This window comes from Cinclus cinclus, chromosome 6 (genome assembly GCF_963662255.1).
Source record: "Cinclus cinclus chromosome 6, bCinCin1.1, whole genome shotgun sequence".
Taxonomy (NCBI): domain Eukaryota; kingdom Metazoa; phylum Chordata; class Aves; order Passeriformes; family Cinclidae; genus Cinclus; species Cinclus cinclus.
Genome location: NC_085051.1, coordinates 28803883 through 28820917, shown reverse-complemented (window position 1 = coordinate 28820917; position 17035 = coordinate 28803883). Strand labels below are relative to the sequence as shown.

The 17035-nt window shown below is 39.5% G+C and overlaps 1 protein-coding gene across 1 annotated transcript in view; it reads left to right on the top strand.

Annotated features, from left to right (window-relative positions):
* Positions 1–17035, top strand: part of SMOC1 (SPARC related modular calcium binding 1) — a 125545-nt gene that overhangs the window by 73876 nt on the left and 34634 nt on the right. Inside the window, exons 6-7 of the mRNA XM_062495374.1 lie at positions 5489–5578; positions 10539–10619. Coding sequence (XP_062351358.1) covers positions 5489–5578; positions 10539–10619 — 171 coding nt within the window. The remainder of the gene's footprint in view (positions 1–5488; positions 5579–10538; positions 10620–17035) is intronic.

Sequence of the window (17035 nt, the reverse complement as noted above, 5' to 3'; positions counted from 1 at the left end):
ATGCAGTGCTGAAGTAAAGAGCTGCCTGCATCCATATGGCATACAGAAAAGTTGACGTAGGAAGAGAAAAATTACTGCAGTGTCAGTGCAAGTCAACCTTTGCAGTTAGGAGCTTGTTAAGCTCCACATAGCCCTTGCATGTTTAGCACTTAGGCATATTTTCCCCTTTTTAAGCAAAACTTCACTTGTCTATGTCCAAGTGTTTGGGTGTTGTTATATCCAAAAGCAGCACATTGCTGCTGTTTCTAAAAGCAGTAAAAAGTGAGAACATGGCTTTTGCTGATTTGGTTTAAAAAGTTGGGGTTTTTTTTTTCTTAACAGCTGTGGGATCTCCATGCATAGGAGTGGTTTGACTTGATGATCTTAAAGGTCTTTTTCAACCTAAATGATTCTGTGGACATGAGTGTGAAAACTTAGCAGGGAAGTCTATCTGCACGGTTGTGTTTCCACTTCAGCTGCTTGCAAAATCTTATCTTGATTGGCCAGATTGTAAGATTTTTTTTTGTGTGTGTGTGTGAATGCTAACTTTCTGCACTTATATTGCCAATATATGTCTGTGCATAAAAGTTGCATAGATTATTAAATTAATTATGACTTGCTGAAATTGTTTCATTTAATGTAGGGAAGGATTGTGGTTGAGGCAAAAATTCGCTCCTCCCCTGCAATACTAGAAGGGACATGTATTTTTGTCTAAGACCCTATATAGTCCAAAACACGAGTTGGTGGGTTTGGGTTTTTCTTGTTGTAGTGTTTTGTTTTGTTCTGGGGTTTTTTTTGTGTTTGTTTTGGGGTTTTTTTGTTTCCTTTTTTGTGGTTTTTTGTTTGTTTGTTTGTTTTTGTTTTTTGTTTTTGTTTTTTGTTTTTTAATACTTAAAATACCCTGGATCTGGGAGTAATACATAGAAACATCAAATTCAAAACTTTGACAAAACTCGGGGTTCAGGAACTGCCTAGATAGAAGGAACCTAATTGTCCTGGCGGGTTTTTGTTGGTTGGACCGAAGTTCCTAAAGCTGCAGTAATATTAGAGTATGTATGACTTAAGTCCCTCCAGGAGTACTGAAGCCTGGGAAAGTCCTTTTCCCTTGCTGTTGGCTTGACAGATTTGTTAAAGGTGGACTTTGCTGCATGGAGCAGAACCTGCTAAGAGTTCACTCATCTGCCTATTTAGCTTCAACTGTGCTCTCTAATGACTCAGCCAAAACCAGATGATTGTAAGTGAAGGAACCACTTGACACTGGAAGAAGACTACCACTTCCCAGAGCAGAGCTATGCACTTAAAATTGTCATCTGCTTCTTCTATCAGTCTGACTCAAGTCTGGGAACCATTGATGTTCAAGCTATAGACTTACAAAAAAGACTAGCTTTTGTATAAAGCCTGGATTATTGACTCTGTAAACATCTGTGCTCTCCAAAATGGGAGAAATGTTTGCAGTTTGCCTCATGGATTCCAGTCAGAACACAACATTAGACTCCCACATCACATCTCCTACCCAGGAAAAATATACTCACTGCACAAGTCATCTGAATACTTGCATCATCACATTAGCAGACTAAGACATATGTGCTTCTTCAGCAACATCAACATTCAGTACATCACTTTTATCTCCTAACTTTTCCCCTTTCTACAGCTTCCATTGGGTGGCTTGAATTGAGAATGGTAATTCACAGCAGCAGGCAGTCACTTCACATTTTTCCATAGTAATTAATGCTTTTTTATGTCAAGGAGTTTACTTTTCTCTGGACATAATTTAAGTTGCTCATGGTCTTAGTGCTTGTCATTCAGAGTAAAATGATCACTTTAACAGGTGTCCTTTGCATGAACTGGATCTCCTTCTCCCTCAACCCTAGTGTACACTACAGTCATTGCAGATGTGGATGCTTGCTAGATGTTTTGCAGGGATAAGACATGGGGAGGAGTATTCTAGTGAAAGCATAAAGAGTTCTTGCCCAGCACTAGTAGTAGATCAGGATGTGCAAGTAATTGTTCCTGTTTTGAGTCATTGTCAGTCAAATGGAATAAAAATTGTTCTTGCTTATGAGCTTCTGACAGTAGTAGAGCAAGTAGAATTCTGGTTTATATCCAAAGTTTCTTGATGTGAAGATGGCTTGGGGAGTCTCATTTAGACCTGCCTGTTTCACTCCTATGCTGTGGCAAGATAAAAATACCATTTTAAAGTTGACAGCATTTGAGACAGAAAAATCTGCTTGGCTTTTGAAAGTGTACCTTAGGAAAAGGACACTTACTGGAAGGGTTTTATAGCTTTTTAATTTCCCATGAGGAGGTATTCTGCTGAGCGGTAGTGTCTGTAGTCAGTGGTCTTGGTAAAAGAAAGTGGGTATTCATGCTGGGTTGTAAAACTTGGAAGAGAAGTATGCCAGTGAACTCCTTCTCAAGACTCTGAAAATATTCTGCAGCCAAGGGATGTGGCTCTGAATTACATGAGTTCCTGATCAGGAAGCATTGCTATCTAGAGGGATTAGGAAGTAACACTTGATCTCTTTAATCTCTGTGACATGCTGTGTATAAGGAACTATTGCAGTGGCATGCCTCTTTTGAAAGTGTGGAACTTAACAGTTCTGTGAAGAAAGGAAGAGACTGTACCCAGTAAACATACTTCATTGCCTTTGTACCCAAAGTAACAGTATTCTGTACTTCTCATATCACAGGAGACCTTAGGCCTCTGGAATAGTTCGGGGTTTTGTTCTACATTGAAATACTTATTTAAGGAATACAAAATGTTTTTACAAAACTTTCAGGTATGCAAAATAGAACTTTTGCCTTGTTTGTGAGGAGCAAGCAGGCCAGTGGAACAAATGTTCAGTGTGGCAAACGGAGTACTGAGAGAGAGGAAAAAAATCAAATAAGAGCAGGCAAGTACTAGGGTGTGTTTTCTGCTGAAAGGGAACAGCAGTGGAATTTGACATAAGCTAATTTGGAGCACAGAGACTTACTGAGAATTCTCCAGTTTAAGAAAAAATTTGGTCGTTTCAGAGTAAGAAGCTGGCAGCTGGGAAGTGAGCATGGTGTTTTTAATGAAATGCATTTTTTGTCTTTTATGTGACTATTTCATGACCTTTAAAAATAATCAGAAATATCCCTGGCTTTTGATTTTGGACATATGGTGAATGTAATTACAGGGCTCTTGTCTATTGCATTTTTTCTTGTAGGTGTGATGAAAGAACTGAACTTTCTTGAACAACAGGGGAGTAATTATACTTCTCTCTATTTGCAAAACCCTTAGTACTGTGCTGGGTGCTGCCACAATGTGGACTCAGTGACAATTTGGCCTTAGTAATCCAGTAAGGAAATGATTGTGTAATTCATTGAGCCATTTTACTGAGACTATCTTAAACAGTAGCTTTGATCTGAGGGGTTTGTTTAATACTCTCCAGTAGCTTAATGGCTAACTTCATACAAAAGCTGCTGCAAAATTCTCTTTCTTCAAGAATAATGTATTTGACAAATTGTAATTGATGCTGTGTTCCTTGCACACACATGAATGTGAAAGAATGCCCCTGAACCTGGAACATCCTGTGTTCTGCCAGATTTCAAATAATGATGTGAATCAAGTGCTGTGGCTCAAATATACTTCTAATTTCCCCCCATTGTTGGCTTCCAGGTTGCTGCTTTAAATCTGAAAAGCAATTCTGTAATTACTTGGTGCAGAAGCATTCATGAGAGCAATAAGAAGAAACTTATTATTGCACTAGTCTTTTTTTAACATCGGGTCTCTTCCTATTTTGTATAACTAAAGAATTGTTCACCTTTCTAGTTCTAGTAGTGTCTTCAGCAGTTTTGGGCTGGTTTCTCAATCTGTAAAGCCAGGCAGGCTAATTACATTCTGTTCACTGCTTCATTACAGTGTAAGGTGCCATCCTCAATAAGTAACAAGCGATAACTGTGGCTCATGGAGTCTTGCAGAAGCAGAGCAACCTGTTCTAACATAAAAAGTGAAGATCAGCTATTTACTTCTATCCAAAGAGACTTTAAAGGGCAACACTCCTCCCCCCACCCTTGTAATTTAAGCAGTCTTCAGGAATTTTTTTCAAGTCAGTTCTGAAACTTAAAAAAAAAAATACTGCTTATCCAAGTTACTGGTAATGCCCAATAACAGGAAAGCTCAGAGCAAGAGCTGGCTGAGGAATGGTAAGTATTTTTTCTTCCAAGTATTTTTTGTTACACTTGCAGTTTAGCATAAAACCAAATACAGTGATGAGGAGGAAAATGACAACAGGGTGTCTCTCATTTCTGTCAATGTCATTTACTTCAGTGGATCTCTGAGGTTGAAATGGAATTATCAACTTGTTTTCTGTAAACTAGACTACTTTGTGTGAAAATGCATAAAATAAATGAACTGTGTTCAAGCTTTTCCTCCCTTTAAAGAACTGCAAATACAGGTATGGGTGGAAAAAGTCTACAAGCTTCTGTTTTCCATCATCTTCCTCTTCCAGTGGTCATTTACTTTTGTTAATGGAGCTGATATAAAAGAAGGCTAAGGGCAGTTATTGCTTCCTTTAGGAAGGATTGCCCCATGTACGTTTCTCCAAGGACTGTTTGCCCTGTGTATCTGATGGTCACAGAGATAGAGGCAAGCCTGGCTTTTCTGGCACGGACTCGTCCCTTCACAGATTTTTCACTCTGGAACTTTACGTTGTAGTTTACTCTCCACTTTGCTGCCTAGTGTCATTCTTGCCAATAACACATGCAAAGAATAGTTACTAGAAATTGAAGGTTTTAAGTCACTATATTTCAAACAGGAAAAAAAGCCCAATTCTAGGTGTAGTAGGCTGACCCTAGCCTAGGTGCTAGGCACCCACTAAAGCTGCTCTATCACTCTGCGCTGGAACTGGAAAAGGGAGAAAATGTATCAAAGGTTTGTGAGTTGAGATAAATAATGTCATGGGCAAAAAAGACTCAATAAACCTAAACCTAATGTAAGTGAATGTTCTTCCACAATTTTGCTATTGGAAGACATTGCCACCACGTTGCAATTAGAGAACACCTTGATGCAGTCCTTGTGGGGAAAAAAAAAAGATTTGCTATTGACCATCCCTTTCTAACAGCTCTGCAGTAAATACTGGTGTCAGTTCTACACAGGTAAGTTTCAGAAAAAAAATTCTTCTTTTTGAACAAAAGGAATGAGGAGAAAGACACAATAGGACAGCAATCGACAGAACCTTTGCTGTCTTGGGAAATGGCCTGTGTAAAACTAAACTGTCCTGAAACTAAAAGGGCAATTAATTGCCTTCTGGGGAGACTACCAGGTGATAAACAGTAGTGGTTTGAGGAAGGAGGGAGGGAGGGAGGCTTTTTAACTGTGCTAAAAGGGCCTGATGCATATTTTATGTAAAATGTTATTGCTTTTAGCATAAAATGATTTTGTTCTGTCTGTCTTCTCTCTCTTCTGGACTTGGCCGGGCCATGTACAAATCCCAATCATTCAACAGTACTGGAGAGTAGATAGTATTTACCTCAATAATGGTAGTTTCTTTTCGATTCTTTCTAACCCTCAATTCAGATGATGGTTCGAAGCCAACGCCTACCATGGAAACCCAACCTATTTTTGATGGAGAAGGTAAGAACATCCCTTAAAATAATAACAAAAAAAAGCTACTTCCCTCTCCCTTTTCTCTAGGATTTATAGTTCAAATGCTTTCTTTATCCTGCAAAACAGACAAGCCAGTGAATCTCATAAATTATCCAAGTTTTAGAGTGCCCTCGGGACCCCGGGCATTTTCCCTAATCCTTTTACATCCCCCCACTTTTCTGGAATCCAACAATAACACCAGTTGATCAGACTCCTGGTGTAATCTTGGAGGAAAACTGTGTCCCAGCAAGTAAAAATAAGGTGCATCAAATCTGAAGTGGCCACTTCCCTTAGACTGTCCTTACCCCTGTTCCTATCTCCACTCTTGTGATACTAGTACTGGGAGTTTCATAACCTCTGCAGTGTGTTACAGCTTCACAAAAGGAAGGGTAATGCTAAACCACAGCTTGTGAATGTTGACTTGGAAGAAAATTGCTGGGAGGTTTCTTTATTTAGCAAATGCTTTCATTGACGCACATACTATTTAAGCAAATGAAGTCATTGTCCTGGGCCCACTTAATTCATGGCCACCCAGACAGTTTCCTTCTCAAATAGGCAATCTTGCAATTGTATTATTTTGGAGAGGTTATGTAGGAACTTAGTCTATTGGACGCCTTTAAACAAGGATAAAATGGCTGTCATCACAGAGGGTTCAAGCCTTTTACACATGCAAACATAAATACCAGTGGGAATAATGCTCCTTTGGTAGTGAATGGGCCTAATAGCAGCTGCTTATATCTTGCATACTGCTTGGAAGTGGTGCCTGTTTTCTACAGGTTTAAACCACAGTTATTATAGTGAAGCTATGGGCTGAAGTAGGAACCACTCTGTGACCCATCTGAATCTGTACAGCATAAGGCAATGCGGGAAAGCCTATGGATTTTCATAAGGGACTGCTGTACTTCATGCATTTTTCAACCTGGATCAAAGGCAGAAATAGAGACTACTGAGCAAGAGTAGGAGGTACTTTTCTGTTGATATTTCCTGCCTTCTTGTAGAAACAGGTGCTGTGGTGGGGTGTTGTTGCTAAAGTAAACATTTTTGATGCTGTAGTCCTGTCACTTCATATTTAGTGATCGTAGGTTTGTAACAATCTTCTTATGAGCTTTAAGAAACAGCAAAGCTCTTGGAGAAAAAACACTCTCAGATAAAGAAAGGAGACTGAAGCCATTCTGGCTCTCTCTTGTTTATATGAAAAGAAGGTTCTTCATGGAAGTAAGCTGATATTGTATTAAATTACTGTTGGCAGTCACAAACTTCTGACATTCAAGTTTTCCCCTGAGAGGGTACCCATAGATATTTAAAGGAAAGAATGAGCTAATAGAATGCAGGAGTGAGAGGATGTGGTTAATACAGCCTGTTGAGAAGCTCCTTCTAGGAGAGTTTCAATGTTTTCGTCATTTAATTAGAACTGGACAAAGTTCTTGAAGTGGTGTAGTGAGCAAACCTTTTCTGGTTCTTCTGGCGACAGGCAGAATCTGAAAAAAGTGTTATCCTACCTTCTATGAAAAACATTTTCAGTCAAAAACCTTCATGCTGATTTGTAGGTGAACTCCAGTCTGATAAATGGGCTTGGGCTAATTGATGAAAGATTGGCTCTCCAAAACATTACACTATATTATTCAAGACCTTATCTCCTAGACTTTGAGAGAATGACTAGTGCAATGGCCTCCTGTTGTACTAGCAGTGTTCCTTATGACTTTGGAGAGCAGATGGACAGGCAGGTTAACCAGGCTATGCATGGATGAATCTCTTCCAAGTTTGTCACTCTATATTTTGTCATCTCTGTTAGTAAAATGGGACTAAGTAGGTATCAGTGGTGGCTGTTACAATAAACATTTACTGGTGTGATTCTTGGGGTGTCCTGTGCAGCACTAGGAGATGGACTTCAATGGTTCTAGAGTGTCCCTTCCAGCTCAGGATATTCTGTGATTCTAAAGTCCTGAGCACCCTGGTCTGTTCTTGAAGCACACCCTGTCTGGAGCAGAAGGTTAGACTAGACACCTGAGGATGTCATCCTGAACAATCCCTTGATCTTATCTGAGCAAACGTGATACTTCACTAGAAGACTCTCCCAGAGTCTTGGGTAGGTCTTGTTGAGGAATGGCTTGTACTTTGTGTCAGACACAAATGACAGAGAAGGTCAGGACAGTTATCCATTCATTTGTCAGATCTGAAATCTTCATAGATGTTCAAAGCCATCAAAATTCAGATCCTGTTCCACTTCACTGAATTTGAGAACTGATGGGTTCCTGTCAATCTATGTATTCAAAGTCAGGCAGCCAGGGTGGAGCTGGTATCAACATGAATGGACAATAACAATGTAGATTTTTTTTCTCATGTTTTGCCTTTGGTTGCCTATCTTCCATACATGAGGGGCTGCCTTTTTTCAAAGGGCATTACATATACTCAGCTACCCCTGAAATGTGTGATACCTCTTGGACTTCAACATTTCTAATATGAAGGTTCACCTTTCTCATGTTTTCATCTACATTAAAGGATAATGAAAATTCACATTTCATGCATAAGTTCCCCTCCCACTCCCTACCATCTTCCTTGAGGGCATAACAGAGCAGTGCCAGAGATAATGTAAATCAGATAACTTAAACTCTCCCATCCAAAGTTTGAATCATAACACAGCCATCTCTTAAAAATGATTTCATATTATTATAATGCAGATCTTGGTGATTTTTATAGTGAATCTTCTTTTAGGATGAGATTCTCCTCTGCTGAAGAGGGTTTTATTAATGTCCTTTGTATAGTTTTAAAAAGTTATATTCCTTCCTGCACTTCTAGGCTGTTATTTGTTTTCACCATCTATTTAGTTTCCATGTGCAAGGTGTAATAATTTCCTGGAGATATCTTCTTTATACATCTCTTCTTTTTTGTGCACTTCACCTTTTAATTCAGTGGGAATCTACTGTTTCCACAGATCTGTTGTTCAAAGGTGTCTGTAATACAAAAAAACGTCCAGGTTACCTGGATTGAAAATACATTTTTATGGTAGATTTGAAGGAATTACTTTCCTTTTCTTTCTCTTTTTTTTTTTTTTTTCCCCTCCAGAATTCCTTTCTGTGCACCTTTCAACCTCACTGAAAGATGTACACTGCTGTATTTCTAAAGGCCTGTATCCATTCTTCAGCATCTATTGACTTTGATTGTCCCTTCTTTTTCAGCTGTAGACATAAGCTACATATCTGCTACACATCATACATCTGCTACCTTGGTCCACAAGGTGCAGATTCAGAGCTAAATTTCATCCCAGATTTAGGAGATTAAGCCCCTTTTGGAGAGAACTACCCCAAAGAAAACATTGGGTAAGAGCTAGGAAGGGAAGAAACACTAAAGTAGGATTAGTCCATAAGCCAAAGCATGTAGGTATATGTATTTACAGAAGCATATGATGGCTGAATGTTGACAAAAAATTGTCATGAAACTGGCAGATAAGGCAATTTTTTGATATTCCAGCAGCAGTAAAATTTTAATGGCGTTCAATCTATACTTCCTTGTGAAGAAAATGCCCTGAACACAATTACTATAATGCATCCAATCAATCTGGCTGAAAATATTTAGGAAGGAGAAATTAATTTTTTTTTTTCATGTTCTTGTAATTTATAATCAGTTTCTCTTTACTCAGCCAGCTTCTCACTTTGATGAGCAGATCCATGTAAAGGTCAACAAAGGAGCAGGACAACTCATGTGCAAAGTTCTTAGAGGAACTTAAGAAAAATGTCAGGATGTGCTTTTTAAATTGTGCTCCTGTGGAAACTGAATTTTTTTCAGAAAATATCAGTCCTGAAAATGTCACTTGTGGTGCTTTAGCCCATGGTAGCAAGTACTGCTTTGCTCAGTTCTAATCAAATGCTGAGGTTATGTCATTTCTGTGGCTTAGGGCAAGTTCAGATATGTTTTGAAGTTGATTATAACACCTCAGAGGAGGTGCTCTAAGCACTTCTTTTCCACAAATCTATGTTTGGATGTCTTGGTTAATGCATCAGACATGCTTTTCTAACCAGAACCTATTTCTTTAACAGACTTCTTTTCAAGTCTTTCCAGAAATATCTTAATGTCTCTGCCTATTTATTTCGGATTTTGTTGTTGCTTGTTTTAGGGAGCTGACTGTGGCCAGACCTTCTTGGGCTGTTAAAGCAATATTTAAGGACTGGATTGACTGTTTAAAATCTGGATTTCATATGTACATTTGGGGGAAACAGCATATACTGCACCAGCATAAACAGCACCCAATGCACTGTTTGTGATCTCTGAGTCTTGAGGGAAAAGACTTTTTTGAGAATTTAGGAAGTGAGGGTTAGAGGGAGGAAAAAAAATGTTTTGCCAGCAGAGATATACTTTCTGGAGCAGGAAGATAATGAGACAGCCTTGTGGAAGACTTAGAAATGGTGGTTCATAAGAGTTGGAAGACCTTACCAGAGGATGAACCGGTCTGTACAAAGTTGATAGATCAGTTAAGGCATGATTGTAGCCAACATCTTCATTTCTTTGGAGATTGAGAGAGTTGAGGTTGTTCAGAAGACACCTTCTAGCACCTTCCAGTTCCTGAAACCAGTCTACACGAGACCTGGAGAGGGACTTTTTACAAGAGCATGTAGTGACAGCACAAGGGGGAACAGCTTCAAACTGAAGGAGAGTAGGTTTGGATTAGGTATGAGGAAAAACTTTTTACAGTGAGGGCAGTGAGGCACAGGAACAGGTTGTCCAGAGAAGCTGTGGCTGCCCCAGCATTGGAAGTGTTCAAGACCAGGTTGGATGAGGCTTGGAGCAACCTGGTCTAGTGGGAGGTGTCCCTGCCCGTGGTAGGGGAGTGGGAATAAGATTTTCTTTAAGGTCTCTTCCAACCCAAACCATTCTGTGATTCTGAGTAACTATCTTGTGTATTTTCACTAGTTACTGCAGTTTCTTTAAAAGGCTGTTATTTTTATACTTTCAGAAATCACAGCACCCACCCTTTGGATTAAGCACTTGGTCATCAAAGATTCCAAAATGAACAGCTCCAATATAAGAAATTCAGGTAATGTTCTGTCTAAAAAAAGTTATTTTAAAAAGTATTTTAACTAGTCTGTAGCTCCTCACCATCTGTTCTTGTTTCATTCTTTCTTCATAGTAACTGTCAACTGCTAGGGGCACTTGCAGCCCAGGCTATAAAGTGATTTCAGATAAGGTCTTTTTTTTTTTGTGCCCAAAAGGCCATGTAATCACTGTGTGATGAAGGAATTTTGATTCCACAAACCATAACTGGGGATTCTCTTAATTCGTTTTAGCCATCTGTCATCTTTATCCTGTTTGCTGTTCAGCATGGGTATATGAATTGATGTATTTGGCTGAAATATCTGGGCTGTGGTGTTTTTTGTCTAAGCAGTTGCAAAAAATACACAAAGGGACTTATTTTTTAGTGAATTCAAGATTCTTCTCCCTAGGAGGTATTTCTGATAGAGAATTGAGTGGATTATTTCACAACTAAAAGTGGTTTAATTATGTGTGGGCCTAAGAAAATGTTGAGATTGTTTTGTGGGTAGTGAAGTGGATGCGGGAAGACCCAAGCCTAAAAAAACAGCAGAGATCATGAACATGAGTGGGAAAAGGGGAAGCAGGAAGACATGAAGTCGGGTGTAAAATTTGAGATTGGAGATGCAGGTGAAATGGTGGAGTGGAGTCATTGGAACGAGAAGAAACCAGATAATCTGAAGAGGAAGATTAGAATGGTTTCTGTCTGATATTTTAACTGAGGTGGGAGAAATGAAGAAATTAAAGGGAATATAAGAGAACAAAATTACTTTAAGTGTGGGTTTACTTTAAGATTTGAACGGGAGATGCTACTATTACATATATTTTATGAAACACATGCTTTGAATGGCTGTTGGAATAATTCCAGTCACCTAAACAGATAAATTGTGATATCTTGAAGTGCCTCATCAACTGGTATTTCTGGATTAGCTAGAGAGTATTCATGACAGTTCCTTTAACCTTCCTCTGCCACTTCCAAGCTTCAGGGTACAATCAGCGCTAGGCTGGGGGAGACTCTCTTGCTGCAGAATGAAGAGCTCTTGTCAGGAGGACAACCAGCATTGCCCAGACCACAGTTTTAGCAAGTCCCTTGTGCTTCAACTCCCAGCTGTTTTTGTAGCAGGGTGGTCTGTGTAGGATCTGCCAGTGGGAGTCATCCAGAAACTTGAGATGATGTGTGAGTATCAGCATCCTTCTTTAAGGATGTCTTTCAGGGGAAAGCAGACACAGCTTCTATTTTTTGTCAGCTGCTGGGACAACCAGCAGAAGATGACAGTGTGATATTAAAGTCCTTTGTAAAGGGTCCTACCTATCTTGGAGGCCAACTTTTCTTCTAATGCAGCAAACCTCATAGCTGTAATGGAAGGAAGAGTGAGTGCTAAGAGGTTGCAAAGGGACTTGGGGGCAGGAGGTCTGTCCTCCACCCTTTCTTGGCCTGACAGAGCCAAAGTAGGCTGGCTGTCATGTTGTAAAGGCAATCACTTTGATTGTTTAGTCAAGAAGCTGCCTGATGTGAGCTGGAATTTTGTTCACAGAAGTGTTCTTTGTATGAGTTTACTTTTGTCCCCTTTTTTCAATTGTTTCTGATGTCAATTCTGTTACTCAAACAAAATTGTTGTGAGTGCATGCTACAAATGAAAAATAAATGATCTTGTGGAAAATTCAAGAGCTGTGTAAGAGGTGGTTTATACAGCAAGTTAAAAGGAGACGTGGTTCATCTGACTCAGCCTTACTGATTGCTCTGATGCTCACTTGTTCAATAGTCTTGTTAAATGACTGGATTGCCAACTTTTATCCCCAAATTTCCCCACTGGGCCATACAAATACACAGTCATTTCAGTTTCTCACAAATTACTAAGAAATGCTGCCTAGAGCTATGGTTTAGGTACTATAAAGTGTGGGTTACTTCAGCCTTTTTCTTTCAAATTGTGAAGCCTAGTCACCTTGTTAGATACCTTTCATTCTTTTCATCCCTTGTAATATATGTTAAAGGCAATGTACAGTAGATGGGATCAAAATGCAGAGAACTGGGGGGATAATTATAATTTAGAATCATGTTTTTTCAAGTGTCTTCGAGTGTCTTGGCTGTAGATGATAAAACAGCTGTCATGAGATGGGCATGCAAAACTGGGGGGTGTTTTTAATTGCCTTTGGCCCAACTTGAAATGCTAATGCTTTGCACATTTCCATTCTTAAAGGGTTAAAATAAGTTTTAGCACAAGATTTGGATTCTTCAGTTTGTTGTCTTCAGCTGTATTGTCTATCTGAGCTTACACTTAGTCTTGTAGCAGATAGAGCCTTGTATGCTTTTGCAGCAGTTTAATGGGATCACTGAAATTGGAAGTGAGAAAAGAGAAAAGACCTAGTAGGTCATCTAATCTACTGCCTTAGGGCTAGTGAATGTTTATACTGTAAGGAGAGCAGCATTTTCTTCTGTACCATAAATGCCTCAGATAATAAAGATTTTATTTCTTCCCAAAGGAAACTGCTCTGCTCTCTGAATTCAACCTCAGATTTTTTTTTTCTTTTTGTAATATCTAGCCTAACTCTTCTTTTGCTTCCTGTTCCTTGGGGGTTGTATAGTGCAACACTTAGCTCTGGTCTCTTTTCTCCCTGTGGTGATTATATGGCCCTCTCCTTTTCAGAGGTACTGCTGTCAGAGGATGTGTGCTGTTCTCTAATCAGCACTGACACTGGACATCTTGGAAAGCAAGCACCATTGCTATGTCAACCATGAGGAGAATTTCAGAATTGCTATATGGAGTCAAATAGGCTCTTTAATTTGCTGTCATTGCAGAGCTGGTGACACCCCATGTAATATATGCTGCCTGTATCCTGTAAGAGCTGCATTTGAAATCTGAGTATTCTGTCTTCTATTTAGTGTTGACAAACAGAAGAGGTTCTTCTGAAACTGATATATTTTTTTCTTTTTCTTTTCTTTTTTTTTTTTAATTTTTTTTCTTTTTTTGGAGCACTCACATTTTGTTTGGCACGTATAAATCCTAATTAAGCTAGAGATCAGGAAAAGCAGAATGACTTCAGCCTGGTGATTAGAGCACTTGACTGAGAATCTATATGTCTCCAGGCATTTTGCCAGTGAGTTTTTCTATGCTCAGTAAAAAAGCATTGCTAGGAGGGATTGCTAGTGCTGTCACTCCAGCCCACCCTAAAGAATTAAATGGCACTCTTTTCTCAGCAGGGTGAGATGCAGCTTCAAACCTTTTCAGTCAGAGGCAGGAACTAAAATATAAACATCTGGACTGTTGCACAGCAGAAAAGTTGTTTTTCCACGTTTAAAAGCTGCATTTTCTGTCTGTCTTAATCCTGCAGATTGCATATTTTTTTCTTTTTGAGGCAAGTGAAAGGTCTAGATCAACATGATATTGTTGTGGCAAGATGACAAAAATATTTTTTGCTGCTTCTCCCCTTTCCCAAACATGGACATCCACATGTGCATGCACATGGATACCTTAAGCTACCTAAGACAGTTACCTAGCACTGCTCTGTGATATGTTTTTAACACTGCCCCAGGGCAGGAGGTGATTCAGGTGGGGTTCTTGCAATGGCTGTTCTCCAATCAGCATGGCTGGCAACTGTCTTTTCATTCTAATTTTACTGTTTCAACCTTTTCCCCTCACCCCCAACCTATTTCAGCCTGCAACAGTGCAAGTGATTTTTTTTCTTAAGTTCTTAATCTAGGGAAGCATTTGATAATGTTTTCCACTTCCAAGAAATCTAATGGCTGCTTGTTTAGGATCACCCCCTCTCCACTGAGGAATTCAGGGATTTTCCTCACTTCCAGAGTTGGGTTATCTCCAAATTCATATGTGCTACTTAGTGATTTGGTTTTAGTTAGCAAGAGTTTCCAGCCTGTATCCAGCTTACTGTGACAACCTTTAAGAAAACCACAGAATGATGTAATGAGCCCCTGCATGGAAAAATAAACAGCTCTGGAGAAACCAGCAGTAGCAGCCTCATGTAAATATTCTTCAGTCACTGGGGTTTTGAAAATGACGTTATTTGAAAGGAAGAATGAGTAATATATTAAGGTTAGGAGCTTAAGACAGGTTTGTGTGTGCTGTGCCTAGTTTAGAAATAAAAGGGAAAAACCCCATAGCTGTTTGTTTCAAAATTTTGCTTGGTGAATGGGGACCAATTCCACGTGACCTATTCCATTCAGTTCTGGCACCCAGACATAGTCCTGGCATCTCATGATGGCATTCCAGTGATAGAGCTTTCTCCTCTCAGGAGCTCTTAGTGGACAGAGTATAACTGAGTGAGCTTTGCAAACAAGAATGGTGGTATTCACATTTATTTTTCTTAATTGAGTCAACTTGAAGCCCAAAATTTAGGGCTTTTCAAAGAGGGAAACAACTTGAAAACTTCACATCTGTATATATACTCCCATCCACCTGAAAGGTAGTCTCTTAATTCTTGGGTCCAGTTTGTCTCCAGAGATCTGCACAGTGAAGTGGGATGTGATTATTTCAAGTATCGTAACCAGGACCTGAGTTCTTTGCTTTGTCTGTGTTCCTTAAGGGGTCTTTTTTTCCCCACTTGCAGGGAAAAAAAAGTAAGACAACACCCATGGCACCCCTGAAAACATTCTCTCTAGTAGTCAATTAGGAAGTTACACTGTTTTCCTGCATGCCTTTCTTACTGATCAGGGGTAGTGATTGCCCTAGGGGTTAATGTACTCATGGATATGTTGCCTTATCCATATGGAGGCTTTCTGCAATCATGTACACTAAAAAGGAATCTGCTTGAGACTACATGGAGAATTAGTATAGTACTTCTTGATCAGGTGAGAAGAACGTATAATGAGACAGCTTGAGAAGGAAGCTCTTCTCAAGTTTTAGTGGGATACACCAAAAATAGCCAAGGTTTGACAAGAGTTTAATTCATTATTAGTACTTTCCTTTTCAGAAGTTAGAAGAAACACAAAGAGCTTGAATGCCTATATTATTTTTCAAAATGGGGAGACCTTGCCCCTATGTGTTGAATGTGCAGTTATCTGGAGTTGGAGCAAATTTCTTCATGCCTTGGAAATGTAGAACACTGCAGAGAGCAGGGAGCCACAGATAGATTCAGATGAGGTTCTTGAAAAGCCAAACAATGTTATTAATGGAAGTAATTCCACGCCTGTCTTTACCTGTCTTCTCAGCCTTATTCTAGGTGTCTTGTCCTGCTCTTGGTGCACAGGACTTTCCACCTTTTCATTTAAAGACATGCAACCATGGACATCTGTTTCTTCTGCTGCTTTTTTTCGTGTTTTCCACTATTACTAAACTAGTTGTGTTAGTTTGAAACTGGCTGTCTCTCTCTCAGTGCCAGTTCTGTTACTGTTACTGTCCAAATGTTTAATACAGGATTATAGGATCTTCCTCAAGATCTGTGACTGGTTAATGTCAGGATACTAAGAAAAGGAGATAGCTATCACTTTGTCAGGAAAGTAGGTTGTTTTTTTAAGGGGCTGTAGTCAGGAATAATGGTGCTTTAGGGGCATCTGAAGAAGACGTTATGATGGCATTTGAAGTGGAAAATTTTGGTGCCTATGGATGACATTCTAATGCTTACTGCAGTCCTCCTTGGTAAACATTTCTGTGCTTCTGTGTCCTCTTGGCATAACACCTGGGACTAGTTAAAGGCTTTTGAATTTCTCCCTAGCTGAAGAGGAAGAAAGTGTCATTCATGGTGTCAAGAATGAGAGTTCATGAGAGGGAATCAGTGTGTCAGAAAGCTTTTGTCTTTTCTACTGTCCTCTATTAATGTATCCTCCTTGGTCTTCTTTTCCTGCATCTTGAGCCAGTACCTCCCAACACAGTGCTGCTCTAACCTGTCAGAACTATTGGACTGAAAGCCTGTGACTTTTGTACCAGCTGCCACAACTATTTATCTTCAGTCCTTTTTATTAGTCCTCCCAGCCCTTCTTTTTGTGAGGACTTGTTTTGATTTTGTTTTGAATTAATTTTAGTTTAGATTCTGGCTTGATATCGAATAAAGCAATTTCAAGAGAAGCTCCTGTTGAGTATGAAATGAAAACTTACTATTTCCATTACATTTTCACAACAAATATATATGCTCTTATTTGCTTAGTTCCCACTTCCTTGCAAGCCAAAATGTGATGTTTCTTCCTTACTTCTTATGCCTCCTTTCCCTCTGGCTCCATCTGTGATGCAGGCATCCTTTCCTGTCTTGGCTGCTGCTTGGGAGGCCTCTCTCTTCTTCCCTTCTGGAAGTTCTGAGAAGGATGATATGTGTGATGCCCAAGGGTGATTCTCCCCTGGTCTCTGTGTGACAGGTGTGTGTGGTGAAGAAGGGAGTATGTAGGAGAGAGCAGAAGCAGGGGGAATGGAAGAATCTAAGACTAGGACCCTTCCCAGACAGCCAGCAAACAAAGTCATAAATAACATGCCATTGGGG